This window comes from Mycothermus thermophilus (genome assembly GCF_041956435.1).
Source record: "Mycothermus thermophilus strain CBS 625.91 unplaced genomic scaffold VTJ04scaffold_1, whole genome shotgun sequence".
NCBI lineage: Eukaryota > Fungi > Ascomycota > Sordariomycetes > Sordariales > Chaetomiaceae > Mycothermus > Mycothermus thermophilus.
The window spans coordinates 4,373,298-4,384,718 of record NW_027191427.1 but is presented as its reverse complement, the minus strand read 5'-3'; the positions used below and the strand labels follow the sequence as shown (position 1 = coordinate 4,384,718).

Here is an 11,421-nt window from a genome sequence, read left to right as displayed (position 1 = left end):
GAGGAGGAGGAGGGATTTGATGCCCATCTGTATACAGGAGGATCCTCCAGAGAGCTGGGTGGACGCTCCGCCCTGGCTCCTGGTTGTTGAGTGTGAGCTTCAGCGAGGAGGGAGAAGAGGAAGCTGTGTAACAACCTAAGCAACCATGTCATGAACAACGGCGGCATATTCTGGACTTGTAATTATGGACAGGGCTGCATCAAGCGCAAAAGCATACACACACACCATCATGATGTCTTGGACAATGAACTGGAAGTACCTAGGCATGTAAGTATGTGTCAGCCTATGCTGCCACGACACGAAAGAACGGGACGCGTGGAGATTCACTTGGCCATGGACATTTGACAAGTGAATTTGACATTTTCTGATGTCAGCAGCATGAACCAAGTGAAATTTGGCTGGGACTTGGCAGCCAGGTTTATCCATTCGGCTGGGACTTGGTGGAATCCCGAGATGAGATGCATTTCCCAAATGGATTTTTCACTTTTGCCCCTCTCTGTCTGTGCATAAGGACAGGTCATGATCATGTTGCCAGCTGAGGATGAGGAGTTCAACTCCCCAGGTGGATGTGAGCTTTCAACACAAGACGGGATCGAGCGTCTTATCCAGAGTTGCATCCAGCGGCTGCTACTACGGGGTGCTGCTCTGGATCTCAAATCGTCTGAGCCTTTGCTCATTGCAACGAGAACACTGACGATGCATGCAGACCCCTGTCTCAGATTTCCATCATTGTCGTCTGTTTCCAGGCAATGTTCGCTGTCGGGTTAAAAGAAGAAAGCGCACATCGGGACCCCACTTCGGCTGTCGATGATGGTGGATGGATCATGGATCCCAATGGCTTGCATTTGGCAGCAGCAGCCTCCACTTCCGCTGTCGCAGGCCTGGGTTGCCACCGTTGCTGGGGCAGTGTCCCTGTCCACTGCGCAGAAACATGAGTGGATGAAAGTGGCCCGGGGCCGCATGGGGATCGACGACTGACCGATGGGCAAACGGGAAAAAACAAGTTGAACAGGGCGGGAGTCTGACAACGCGGGAAGGTTGGACAGATTTCCCTTGGGACGTGTGGTCGTGAGGGCCTGGCCGTTCTTTCGCTCTTTTGTTGTTCACTGCTGTTTGCCAGTTTGTTTTCTTCGGGTCTCTCTTTTCCATTCAGGCCAGACGGGATTCCCCCTTTGCATATTGTGTGCCAAGCCCAAAGCAGAAAGCAACCAAATCGCATCCCCAGATTGAACATCGAACCAACTTCACTTCTGGCATCGCATGATCAACACCCCCCGGACACGGGACACGGCCACGCGTGTCTTGGAGCCCACTGCCAGTATTGGTTTCCCGCGAACCTGTTTCCTGAACACAGAACAGCTTCGTCGACATCCAACACCTAAACAATTAACTTGTAAAGGTGCTCAAACAATCGTTTGAAACATACGGCCAGATCCCGGCTCGCCCGCTCACTCATCAGCATCGGCCCGCTCGGAGGTGGAAACACCACATTCACTTCTCCGTCTGCCCGTCCCGTTCATTACCGTTAACTTAGGTACTTCGTTCGCCTTTGTGTGCCTGCCAAACATCCTGGGCCCCGACCCAGCTGCAACAAGATATGCGGAACAAACTCCTCAAACCTCGGCCACATTCCGAACACAAATCCTCCACCTTTTCCATTTTCCAGAGGGACGAGAAACGACGCTCCAGTATGTTGCCTGCCTATCTTAGCCTTTCCACCCTGCTTGTGCATCCCCGCTCCCGTGTCACACACCAATGCCCACAACCGTGTTTCTGGTACCCGATCTCTCCTGCAAGCCGTTAGCTAACCTCAAAACGCGTTCTCGAAAGACCCGCCAACCGTGACCGTCCCCGCCGAACCGGCCGCTTCAGATTCTTCTCGAGGCCTTTCACCGAGCTCTACTCCGTCGAGGACATCGATTGACCACTCGTTAACACAATCAACACCAGCCGCAACCTCTGAAGGGACATCCAACGCTGCAATGTCGCGGACCGCGACAACAAGCACTCCCTCCAACAACTCCACGAAAACGTCCGCGACACTCTCCCCATCGTCTTCCGCGCAACCTCCGAACCGCATGAACTCTACCATCCGAACTGTCACCAGCTTCGACGACAGGCCTCGGTATTCGGAGGAGGATTCGAGCACCGAGGGGGCGCAGTCCAACTCTACCGCCGCGTCAAGGGACTCGGCATTTTCCAGCTCCATCAACAGCACCGCCAGCAGCGCGCCAACAGCGCCGTCAACATCCGCCTCCCCATCCCCGCTCAACAGCACCCGCTTGACCGCCGCCGAGGCCGCGGCAGTGACGACAAACGGGATACCGCGAAAGCCGTCGTACAATAAACTCAGACTCGCCGCAACCCCCGCCTCTACCACCACCAGCACTATGGCCGATACCACCACCACCACCATCCCAGTCGACACCACTACCCCGCCCAAAATCCCCGACCGCGAAAGCAGCCTCAGCGCAACGACCACCGTCTCGTCGCTCAACGCCGGCAACCTTCCCGACCCGGCCGAGGGCGGCGCCGGGTGGGACAGCGCGGTCGGGAAAGCAGGGCTGGGAAAGACGGGCCGCGTCATCAACCGGCTCGTGTCCGACAACGAGGCGCTCAAGCGGGACCTGCAGATTGAGCGGCTGCGCGCCGAGGAGTCCCGGCAGGCGGCCCGCCTGCTTGAGGACAAGCTCGAGCGCGTCATCTCTGACTACGAATCCCGCCTGCTGGAAGCCAACGTCACCAAGGCTCTGCTCGCGCGCAAGGAGCGGCAGGTGGAGTCGTTGCAGGACGCGGTGGAACAGGAACGCAAGCGGGCCGCCGACGCCGGGGCGAGGGAGAAAATGTGGAAAGACGAGCTCGAGGCCGCGAAAGCGGACGCCAAGCGGAAGGTGGACGAGGCGACGCAGTACGCGGCCCTCTGCGAGGGCAGGTACAACGCCATCAGCAGCCACTGGAAGGAGCAGGGGGAGGAGGTGCGGCGGGCGATGGCGAGGATGCGGAAGGAAGTCGAGGCGCTGGTGGAAGAGCGCAAGAAGGACGACGAGAAGATTGAGACGTTGAGGGAGTTGTGCGATCAGCAGGATGGGAACCTGAGGGAGTTGAGGAGGCAAAAGGAGGAGATTGAGCGCCGGTTTGAGGAGTATAAGCGCGAGCAGGAGGAAGGGTTGAGGGAGATTAAGAGGAGGGCGGATGAGCGGGAAAGGGAGCAGGAGAGGACGCTGCAGGAAGCGAGAGAGGCGTTGAATAAGTTGAGGTGGGCGTTGAATGTGAAGGAAAAGATTCCTTGGGCGCAGTGAGTTGGCTGAGCTGGGGGGAGGGTGAGAGAGGGGTTGCCGGGTTCTTCGGTTTCTACTTTTTCTTCCTCTGGGGTGGTCTGGTTTTTTTTTCCTCTTTCTCTTTCAGTTCCGGTTGACCACCCCTCTGGTTGATCATCCCCTTCTCACGACCTTTTTCTTTTCCTTTTCCATGTAATGACGATACCAAGTCAACATTCCGAGCCGGCTGAGAGGATATCGGAACAAGTCGATGGCGCGGTTTGTTCTCTTTTGTTTGGTTGTCTGGGTTAAGGACCGAAAACGGGCCCATCATGTTCTTCTCTTCTTCTCTTCGTTTCATACAAGACGGGAAAGCAACATCAAACCTGGGGTTGAAATGGGTTTTTGTGTTATTTTTCTGTTTGATCATTTCAAGGACGGATGGAGTTGGGGCGTTGGCAAAGGAACCTGAGTCAAGATAATTAGGACGGGGGGACCGCCGGGTTGGGTCATCAGTTCAGGGCACACTCATAACAACAACAACTGCGCATCTGGATGGGTTTTAGTTGGTAGTTAAGCTGTGGGATTTTCTTTCGTTGTCTTTCTTTCAGGGACGGGAAGTGAGGGAGTACAAATGTGGAGATATCCTACCTCAGGTAGCTTCCTAGGCACCTCAGGTATCTTGGTTGTCTACCTTACCTATGTATCTGGTTTTGTGGACTGGAGTTGTGTTTATGATGTGTCTTCCACGTTGTTTGTGGCTGTGGTACTCGGACTGTGGACTTTGAGCATTCACAAGTACAAGATGAGTCCATTGTGGATGAAGTCTGTACGTCATTGCTCAGGTAGTTGTGATGCGAGAGGGGAGAGTGGTGTTGTCAAAGCCCTCCCTCCGTCTAGGTCTTCCCCTTCACACCCCTCATCATAATCAGGTGAACTGGTCACGTCCGTTTCTAATCTGGAGGCTGAGTGAAGCCTTGGCGAAACAACAGAAATGGAAACACCTGATGTGGCCTGGGGCCTTAGGCCTCCATTTGTGTCAGTGAAGGAAGTGGACTTGCTCCGGGTCTTCGTTGTTCCAGTTTGTTTGTTGACACAAGGAAAGAGCCACCTCAGTCTGTCTCCCCCCTTATCAGTCGTGTCTTCCTCGACGCGCTTTCCCGCGTTTTCTCTGCACAAAGCCGATTCGAAGAAAACGATTCGACTTGTCGGATTAATCATCGGATTAATCCCCGTCTCTGCCTGGCCTGACTGAGGCTTTCCATTTTCCATTCTCCCACACTCTTTCTTCTCCTTACCACGTGGCAACATCTTCCCTCTTCTGATGGACCATCTCAGATTGTTGACACCTCGGATGGGACCACAATTTATCTCCAGTCTCTAAGCAAACCCTGGGTCGTGGTGTCAGCTCCTTTGATCTTGTCTTGTACTTCTGGAAGGTAAGTTAACCGAGTTCTTTTACCTCGCCGTTTGTCGCTGCCTGGAAGTTGGTGTAGTCGCCCGTGTGGCTGTCAAAGGCAAAGGCGCGTTTGCTGTCGCTGTCTGAGTCTGTTTACGCCAACTTGGGTATCTATCCGATCAACACTTTTCCTCCTTTCTTGCTCTCATTCATTCTGTTTGATATGTTGATTGCGCTTATGTCATTCCATTTGATGTCTTGAGTTGCCACACTGACTTGACGACCCTCAACAGAAGTGTTCTGTCTGAACTCATGTCAACAACTGTAGCCAACCTCTCGGCCGCCGAGATGTCGGATAACAAAACGGAGTTCTATCTGGCCACCATCTGGCAGTTAAAGCCTGACGTTGTGGAGCAGGTGATTGATGACCTCCGGCGGCGGTTTGTAAGTTTCCAGTTTTCTTGCTTGGATTTGTGTTAGGCACACTTCTAACCGGTTTTCAAGGATAACTCGAAATTCACCTACAACAGGGAATATGGCTGGTTGATGGTCGCTTGTCCCAAGGAAATGGAATCTGAGATTCGCTTTGAGTTTGGGGAGATCATCAAGAATATTGAAGATGACGCGTTCAGGGTTCACGGAGAGGAGCTGCTGGACGAGAACAAGAGGCTCAAGGTACAATCTCCTGTCTTTGCGTGTCACCACTTACACATGGTGCCGTTGCTGACCTTACACAGACCTCCTTCGACAACGAGTTCTTCTACGAGAATCCTGAGACCCAGCCTGACGCTCCGGGAGACTCCTATTGCCGTCCAGAGAGCCTGTCCAACTACCGGAACGTCTGGGCTTGGGAGGGCCTTGACCGAGGCAGCAGCGCGTACAAGTTTCACGAGATCATCACCAAGTCACAGCTTGAGCAGCTCAAGAAGCAGCTCAATATCGGTGTCCACGTCAGCCTATCTGGGAGAATTGTTCACATTGGGGCCGACAATGTGAACAACTTCCGGATTGTGTCAACAAAATTTGACAACCTCCTGAAGATCAGGGTAAGTCGAGTCTAACATGGATTGTGGATTCAAGACACCGTCTCACCTAGCCGCACAGAAACTTGCTGCGGAACCACGTGCCGTAAAGCACCTCCTGTACGCAGAACACTACATCGACCCAGGAAGAATCCGTCCAGAGGATTCTGACTTCACCGCCGACATTCGGTACCTCTTCAACATCACTATGGAACTGCCTCAGTCAACTCTGATTGATCGCTTCACGGTCAGCTGCGACATGGAGAAGCTGTATGAGAGGATCCACCAACATGCTTCGTCCGTCCGGATATGCCCTTGGGACAACCTGCGTGGCGGATGTTACTCCCTCTTCGGGCCCAGGTTGGACACGCGACCGAGACCTGCAGATCAGTTGCAGTTGCAACCCCGACCACCGAGACACTGCGATGATGGAGTTTACCCTGAAGGTGTGTGGTGTTGGAAATACCTCTTACCGGATTGGATTGTTCCGGCTCTCCCGTTTGCTGTAGCCCCTCCGTACTTTCCGGACCATGTTGTCGCCGAGATTTTGGAAATCGATACCACTACGGACATCGAACTCTTTGCTAAGCTAGGTCCAGCAGAGTATAGGAAGCAGCATCAACTGCCCGAGAAACTCGACAATCTGTCACTGCAAGAGTCACCGAAAGAGCCTCCAAAGGCAAAGAAGAACGGCAGCATACAAAAGAAACGCAGCCCAGTCAAGGCCAAGGCCTTTCAGGTAAACCCCGAGGAGGCCCCCAGGAGTCTCTTTCGCCCCACATTCAAAGACAGTATTGAGGATTCCATCCAGTCTATTCTCGAGCACGGCCAGTATTGGCGCGGTTCGTTTTCGGTGAAAGCCGAGCTTGGCCGCATCATCTTGACAAACGTCCACGAGTCCGGCATTGCCTTCAACAACAAAAACACGCCCAGCAAAGGATGGACCCAAAAAGAATTGACCCGCAAACTGGATAATGAATGCGGACGAGGTCAAGGAATCCACTTCACCAGAATCCTCTCGACCGCTGGATGCGACATCCGGGAGTTGATTGACGCCAAAGTCTCGAGCACGCGCCTGTGGCAGGACCATCCGTGCGAGATGTCGACCACGTACTCGTTTTACTGTGCTTGGCCGAAGGATGATGTCAATCAAGATTGGCTCATCATTGACATCAAGGAACGTCCGGGCCAGAAGTTCGAATCCTCGGTCCGCCGAGACGAGAACCGTTCAGGCAATCATCCGCAAAAGATGGTCTATGTGCACGCCATTTGGCGTAATTGGGATATGCGCGTTGTTCCCTATGACGTCGACGAGGACTCTGTGCCGGAAGCATACAGGCGCGAAGCAAGCTTGTTGTGTCAAACTGTTGACACGAGGCAAGTTCTTCGTTCTGCGTCTTAACAACGCGCTCCACCTCACGCTGACACTTGTTCCAGCCATGATCATCTGGGCCAAATGCGGCTTCGGTTTTTCAACAACGTCGTCACAATTTACTGCGTCCGTGCTCTGACCAAGTGGCGATACAAGAGCCTCGACGGAAAAAGTGTCCTCGACATCACCGAGGTCGTCGAGCTGGAGAACGGTGGTCGGTGCAAGGACTCCAAGAAGTTCATCGCCCGGTCCAGAAATGAGGAGGAGGTGAAAGCCCGGGCCGCGAAGGGCGAGCCTTCCCGATGGTACGAGGCCTCAATCGGGTCCCTCGAGATGGATAACATTTTCGCCCAGCAGAATGCGCATCTCGGCCTGGGAGAGGTGGCGTCATGGACGGCCAAAGAGCTGAGGGAACGCGGGCTGTATGAGACACTCTATCGTCCAGCCTTGGAAATGCTGCGATTGATGGATCGCGTTGGAGGCGCGGATAACAACCAACTGCGGGAGAAATATTACAGGAAGGAAGTGAAGCACAACGACGAGGAGATGGAGGTTGTGGGGCTTCAGAAGAAGAAAAAATAGTGGATGGGTGGTTGAGGTCGGGGAAGTGGACAAGTGGGTGTCTGTGGTTGAGAAGGGAGCGGTTATTCAGGAAGGCTTTGCATGCTTGGCTCCGGTACTGGGGAGAGTTTGGTGGAGGTGATGCATGCGTCTGAGTTGAGGTTCAGTTGTGTGTGTTCTGCATGCGTTGGTTATGTATGGAGTATGTGTGTGTGAGCATTAACAGGGCAATGATAAAGATGATCCCACCCCTGGTGATGGAGGAGTACAGGGAACGAGGGAAGAGAGGGTTTGCTGAGCATTCATGCATTCATGGGACTGGTCTGGTGCTGTTAAGGCGCTCCCGATGGGGGCAGCTGAGACAGTCACAGGATGGTCACCCTGCAGGGTCAAGTAAACAACAGGCCTGGTGGCCAAGTTCCATGGGAGGACTTCGTCGGTGTTCTTCTCCATCATCGAGCTCATTATAGGATGCTAGGATTTAGCTGAAGTGACTGATCTCTCCCATTCAATTGAGTCCTCGGCCGTAAGGGCTCGTTGGCATTTCTTTTCCTTTGTCGGATAGTAAGCGTGAATGGATGTATGAGTTGATGTAAAGAACCTTGATTTTTGTGGGGCTCAATGTTGAGTCGTCGATGTCAAAAGAGCTGGACTGTTCACATCATACCTTAATTAAGAAACGGAAGAACGATGAGGAAGTCGTGTCCCCAACTCGCTGACTGACACCGGACTCGGTGGGCCAACTTCGAACGGAGTGTTCCCACTTGATTAGCTACGGCGTTCCACATGTCTTTCTCTATCTCTTTCAGTGTCCCTTTCGTCTCGTTGTTTATCTGTTTCTCAGATCCTTGTGATCATTTGTAACCGTCGCTTCGTTTGTTTATGCCTCTCAGGGGTGGCGGGGTTGCTACGGCAACAACAGGGTTAGGGTTGGGACTGTTGGTGGTTTGGGTGGTGGTGATGTTTCATGATGCGTTCATGGGAGGAGGATGATGGGTAAACATTTAGAGGGGGTGAGGTGGTGATAAGATATGAGGGTTTCTTTTGGATATGGAGTTTGTGCTGCGGTTTTTGTGGGATTTTACGGAGGTAGTTAGCGGTTGGGGTGTTGATTGTTGGCGACGGAGTACGGGCAGTTGGTGAAGATGGGGTTTCACTGTCAGGATTCGAGATTTCCCTTGGTTAGATGTATACAGAGTCCTCATGTCCCCGATGGTTGGATACAAATGTCCAAGCTTCCTCGACAGCCTGGAATCTCAGGCACCTTGAGAACCCTCCTGGCCTCTGCGCTTTATAAGCCACACGTTTCGCAGCACTCACCAACTGCCTCCCCTCGATGGCCCACACCCGAGTGTGTGGCCGAGCGGTATTGAGAGGAGGCACCTAGATTCACCAGGCACGCCCACGTCGTAAATCGAAAACGGTCTGGGTTCGACCCCCAGTCGTGTCGGAGCAAAAACCACCGAGGGGTTTTTCGTAACCATTCCACCTCTACTCGACCGGCGCGGGAGTAGGGCTGGGGGTGAGCTTTTTGTGGTATTTCTCTTTGTTTTTTTCTTTTCCAGACGGAATTTCCGTATGTTAAGTCAGAATGGGTTCATCGTTCCAAGTTGTCTTGAAGTGCGAAAGACAGGGAAAGAGTATAGAATGATGATGAAATTCAGGTCCAGGTCATCCACATCGGGCCTTCCTATTTGTGCCTGTCAACAGATCCCCCGTCCCATCTACCATCATTGTATCTAGTGCGTGTTGAGCTCCAGAATCACTGGGTTAAGGAAACGGCCAAAATCATCCGCCAAACCATAATCTTTTCCCAAGAAAACGTAAAAACAAGAAGACAGAAGCAGAAACCAGGAAAGACAAAAAGCGAAGAGAAAGGGAAAAGGTTACAGGAAATCAGGAAAGTCGGGCGCATCGGAATAGAACGGCCGGATCTTCGCACGCTGCTTCTCCATGTACGCCAGGTGCTCGGCCGAGGGCTTCCAGCCCTTGCCCACTGCCAACCAGTCCATCAAGACGTCCTTCCCATTTGTCGACAACCAGCGCTTCAACTTTGCGCCTCCACATTCTTCTTGCTCTTGCTCACCTCCGTCATGACCATGAGGCGTAGCAATGCTCAGTTCGTCGAGGTTCGGGAAGAGGTCCACGGGGCTCGTGTCCGCTGAGTACTCGAGCATGTCCCCCTCGAGGTCAAGGCTTTCGAGTCGCAGATAGTTGTCGATCGCGTGGCGCTGCCACAACAAGCACTCTTCTTGTCCGGTCGGGGAGCAGCAGAGATGCGCGAGGAGACGAGGGTGGTAAATTGCGGTGCGGAGGTAGCGGCGGTAACTGGCAATGGGCGCCACCCTCACATCGATAAAGGCCTTCCTGGCCTTGTGGATCTCATCTGTGATGTGTCAGCGAGAAGAAGTTCCAACAAAATATTGTGTGTTTGAAAGAGAGCGGAAATCAGAAAGTTGAAGACTTACCAAGGACTCCAGGCGGCAAGGACGCGGGGTTCGTAAAGACACTATTGGCCACATAGATCAATGAGAAGCTGTTTGGTTTTGTTCGAGTTAGCATCAGTACGTCATGCGGCTTCATATGACCAAGTGATCAACGTACCAGATCTGGCGGAAGATGCCCTCCATTCCAAACTCATAAGCAGCCCAGAGACAGTCGAGAACAGTCTCGGGCGCGGGCTCTTCCTCCGGGTTCATAGGATTCCACGGGATGAAGTGACCAAGCCCGTCGATCCATCTGGCAAGATTGGAGCCGATCAAATGGAGGGCGTCGTATTTATGGCAAAGCCTCGCGAGGTCGCCCAATTCCCTCAAATTGGGCGGGTCATAGAGGTAGGGGATGGTGTATGGGTCATCTCGCGTGTAGTGAGCCCCCTCAAGCAGGCGCATGATGGCAAGAGGCGTGCCATGCTCCAGCTCCACGATGTGAAGCTCCGGGTGCGTCCTGCGTTCGATGTTCTTGATGATGCCGTTGCGCCACCCTGGAAGTGCCTTTTCGACGATTTCGTAACACACGACCAGCGCGGTCCGAAAGTCGGTCTCCCAGACAGGCAGGGATCTGTTCCTGTCTGGGTCCCAAACCGCTCCGTATCCCGCGGCTCCTCCCGTGATGATGGTGGTCAGGTCGCCATCATCAGGATCGATCACATTCACGGTGCGGACATGATGTTGCTCCTCTGAACCCAGAGTTAGATCGGTTCACTTGGACGTCGGGTCGCAGAAAAAGGGGAGCTTACTCAGAATCTTGATCAGGCCGTCTTTGTTACGGCTGAAAGCACCTTGACAAGACGGGAACGTCCTGAACGAAGTGCCGCGAGTCCGCCTTCCGCGCGACTCCCGCTTTCTGCGCCTGTCGCCCCTCTTGAGGGCCAAAAATTCCTTCTTCGAGACGAAGCGGCGCCTCCGCGGCTCGGGAGCCTCGGAGACGTCAATCTCGCCGCGGAGCCGGTCGTCGTCGTGGCGGTCGTCGTGGCTCTCGTTCTCGCGTTCGGTAGTCATATTGGCTTGTATGGGGGCAAGGTGACGAGAGTGTGGTGGCTGGGTGAAGAGAGAAAGTAGAGGGTAGAGGAAAGAGAGGAAGTTCGTCGGTGGCTTAGGAAGGTGAAGGGGAAAGAAGACCGAAAAGAGTTTTTCGTGACTTGAAGTGAAGTTTGTGGCAGAATTTGAGAGTGCTCTATTCACAACCCGGCGAATAGAAGGGCAACTCGGTCAATGGGATAATCTAGTGAATAGGACATTTTGTGAATAGAACAATGGAACCACGCCAGATGGAGACCCCAAAAGAGCGCCTTGAAACTTTAGTGAGGTT

At 53.4% G+C, this 11,421-nt stretch overlaps 4 protein-coding genes across 4 annotated transcripts; 2 read left to right on the top strand and 2 right to left on the bottom strand.

Moving 5' to 3' along the window:
• Window positions 1-1,597: 1,597 nt before the first annotated feature.
• VTJ04DRAFT_1637 (uncharacterized protein) lies at window positions 1,598-3,299 on the top strand (the record flags this gene model as incomplete). The annotated part of the gene is made up of 2 exons (XM_069359346.1): window positions 1,598-1,688; window positions 1,831-3,299. The coding sequence occupies 2 exons, from the start codon at window positions 1,598-1,600 to the stop codon at window positions 3,297-3,299; spliced, it is 1,560 nt and encodes a 519-aa protein (XP_069224245.1).
• A 52-nt stretch (window positions 3,300-3,351) lies between these two features.
• Window positions 3,352-3,687, bottom strand: VTJ04DRAFT_1636 (uncharacterized protein; the record flags this gene model as incomplete). Its single annotated transcript, XM_069359345.1, has 1 exon — window positions 3,352-3,687. One exon carries the CDS (start codon window positions 3,685-3,687, stop codon window positions 3,352-3,354), a length of 336 nt encoding a protein of 111 aa, XP_069224244.1.
• Window positions 3,688-4,968: 1,281 nt separating this feature from the next.
• On the top strand, window positions 4,969-7,632 carry VTJ04DRAFT_1635 (uncharacterized protein; the record flags this gene model as incomplete). Its single annotated transcript, XM_069359344.1, has 6 exons — window positions 4,969-5,100; window positions 5,161-5,331; window positions 5,394-5,702; window positions 5,761-6,124; window positions 6,188-7,055; window positions 7,116-7,632. The coding sequence occupies 6 exons, from the start codon at window positions 4,969-4,971 to the stop codon at window positions 7,630-7,632; spliced, it is 2,361 nt and encodes a 786-aa protein (XP_069224243.1).
• Window positions 7,633-9,497: 1,865 nt separating this feature from the next.
• VTJ04DRAFT_1634 (uncharacterized protein) lies at window positions 9,498-11,111 on the bottom strand (the record flags this gene model as incomplete). Its single annotated transcript, XM_069359343.1, has 4 exons — window positions 9,498-9,997; window positions 10,080-10,147; window positions 10,216-10,789; window positions 10,850-11,111. 4 exons carry the CDS (start codon window positions 11,109-11,111, stop codon window positions 9,498-9,500), a joined length of 1,404 nt encoding a protein of 467 aa, XP_069224242.1.
• Between the last annotated feature and the right edge of the window lie 310 nt (window positions 11,112-11,421).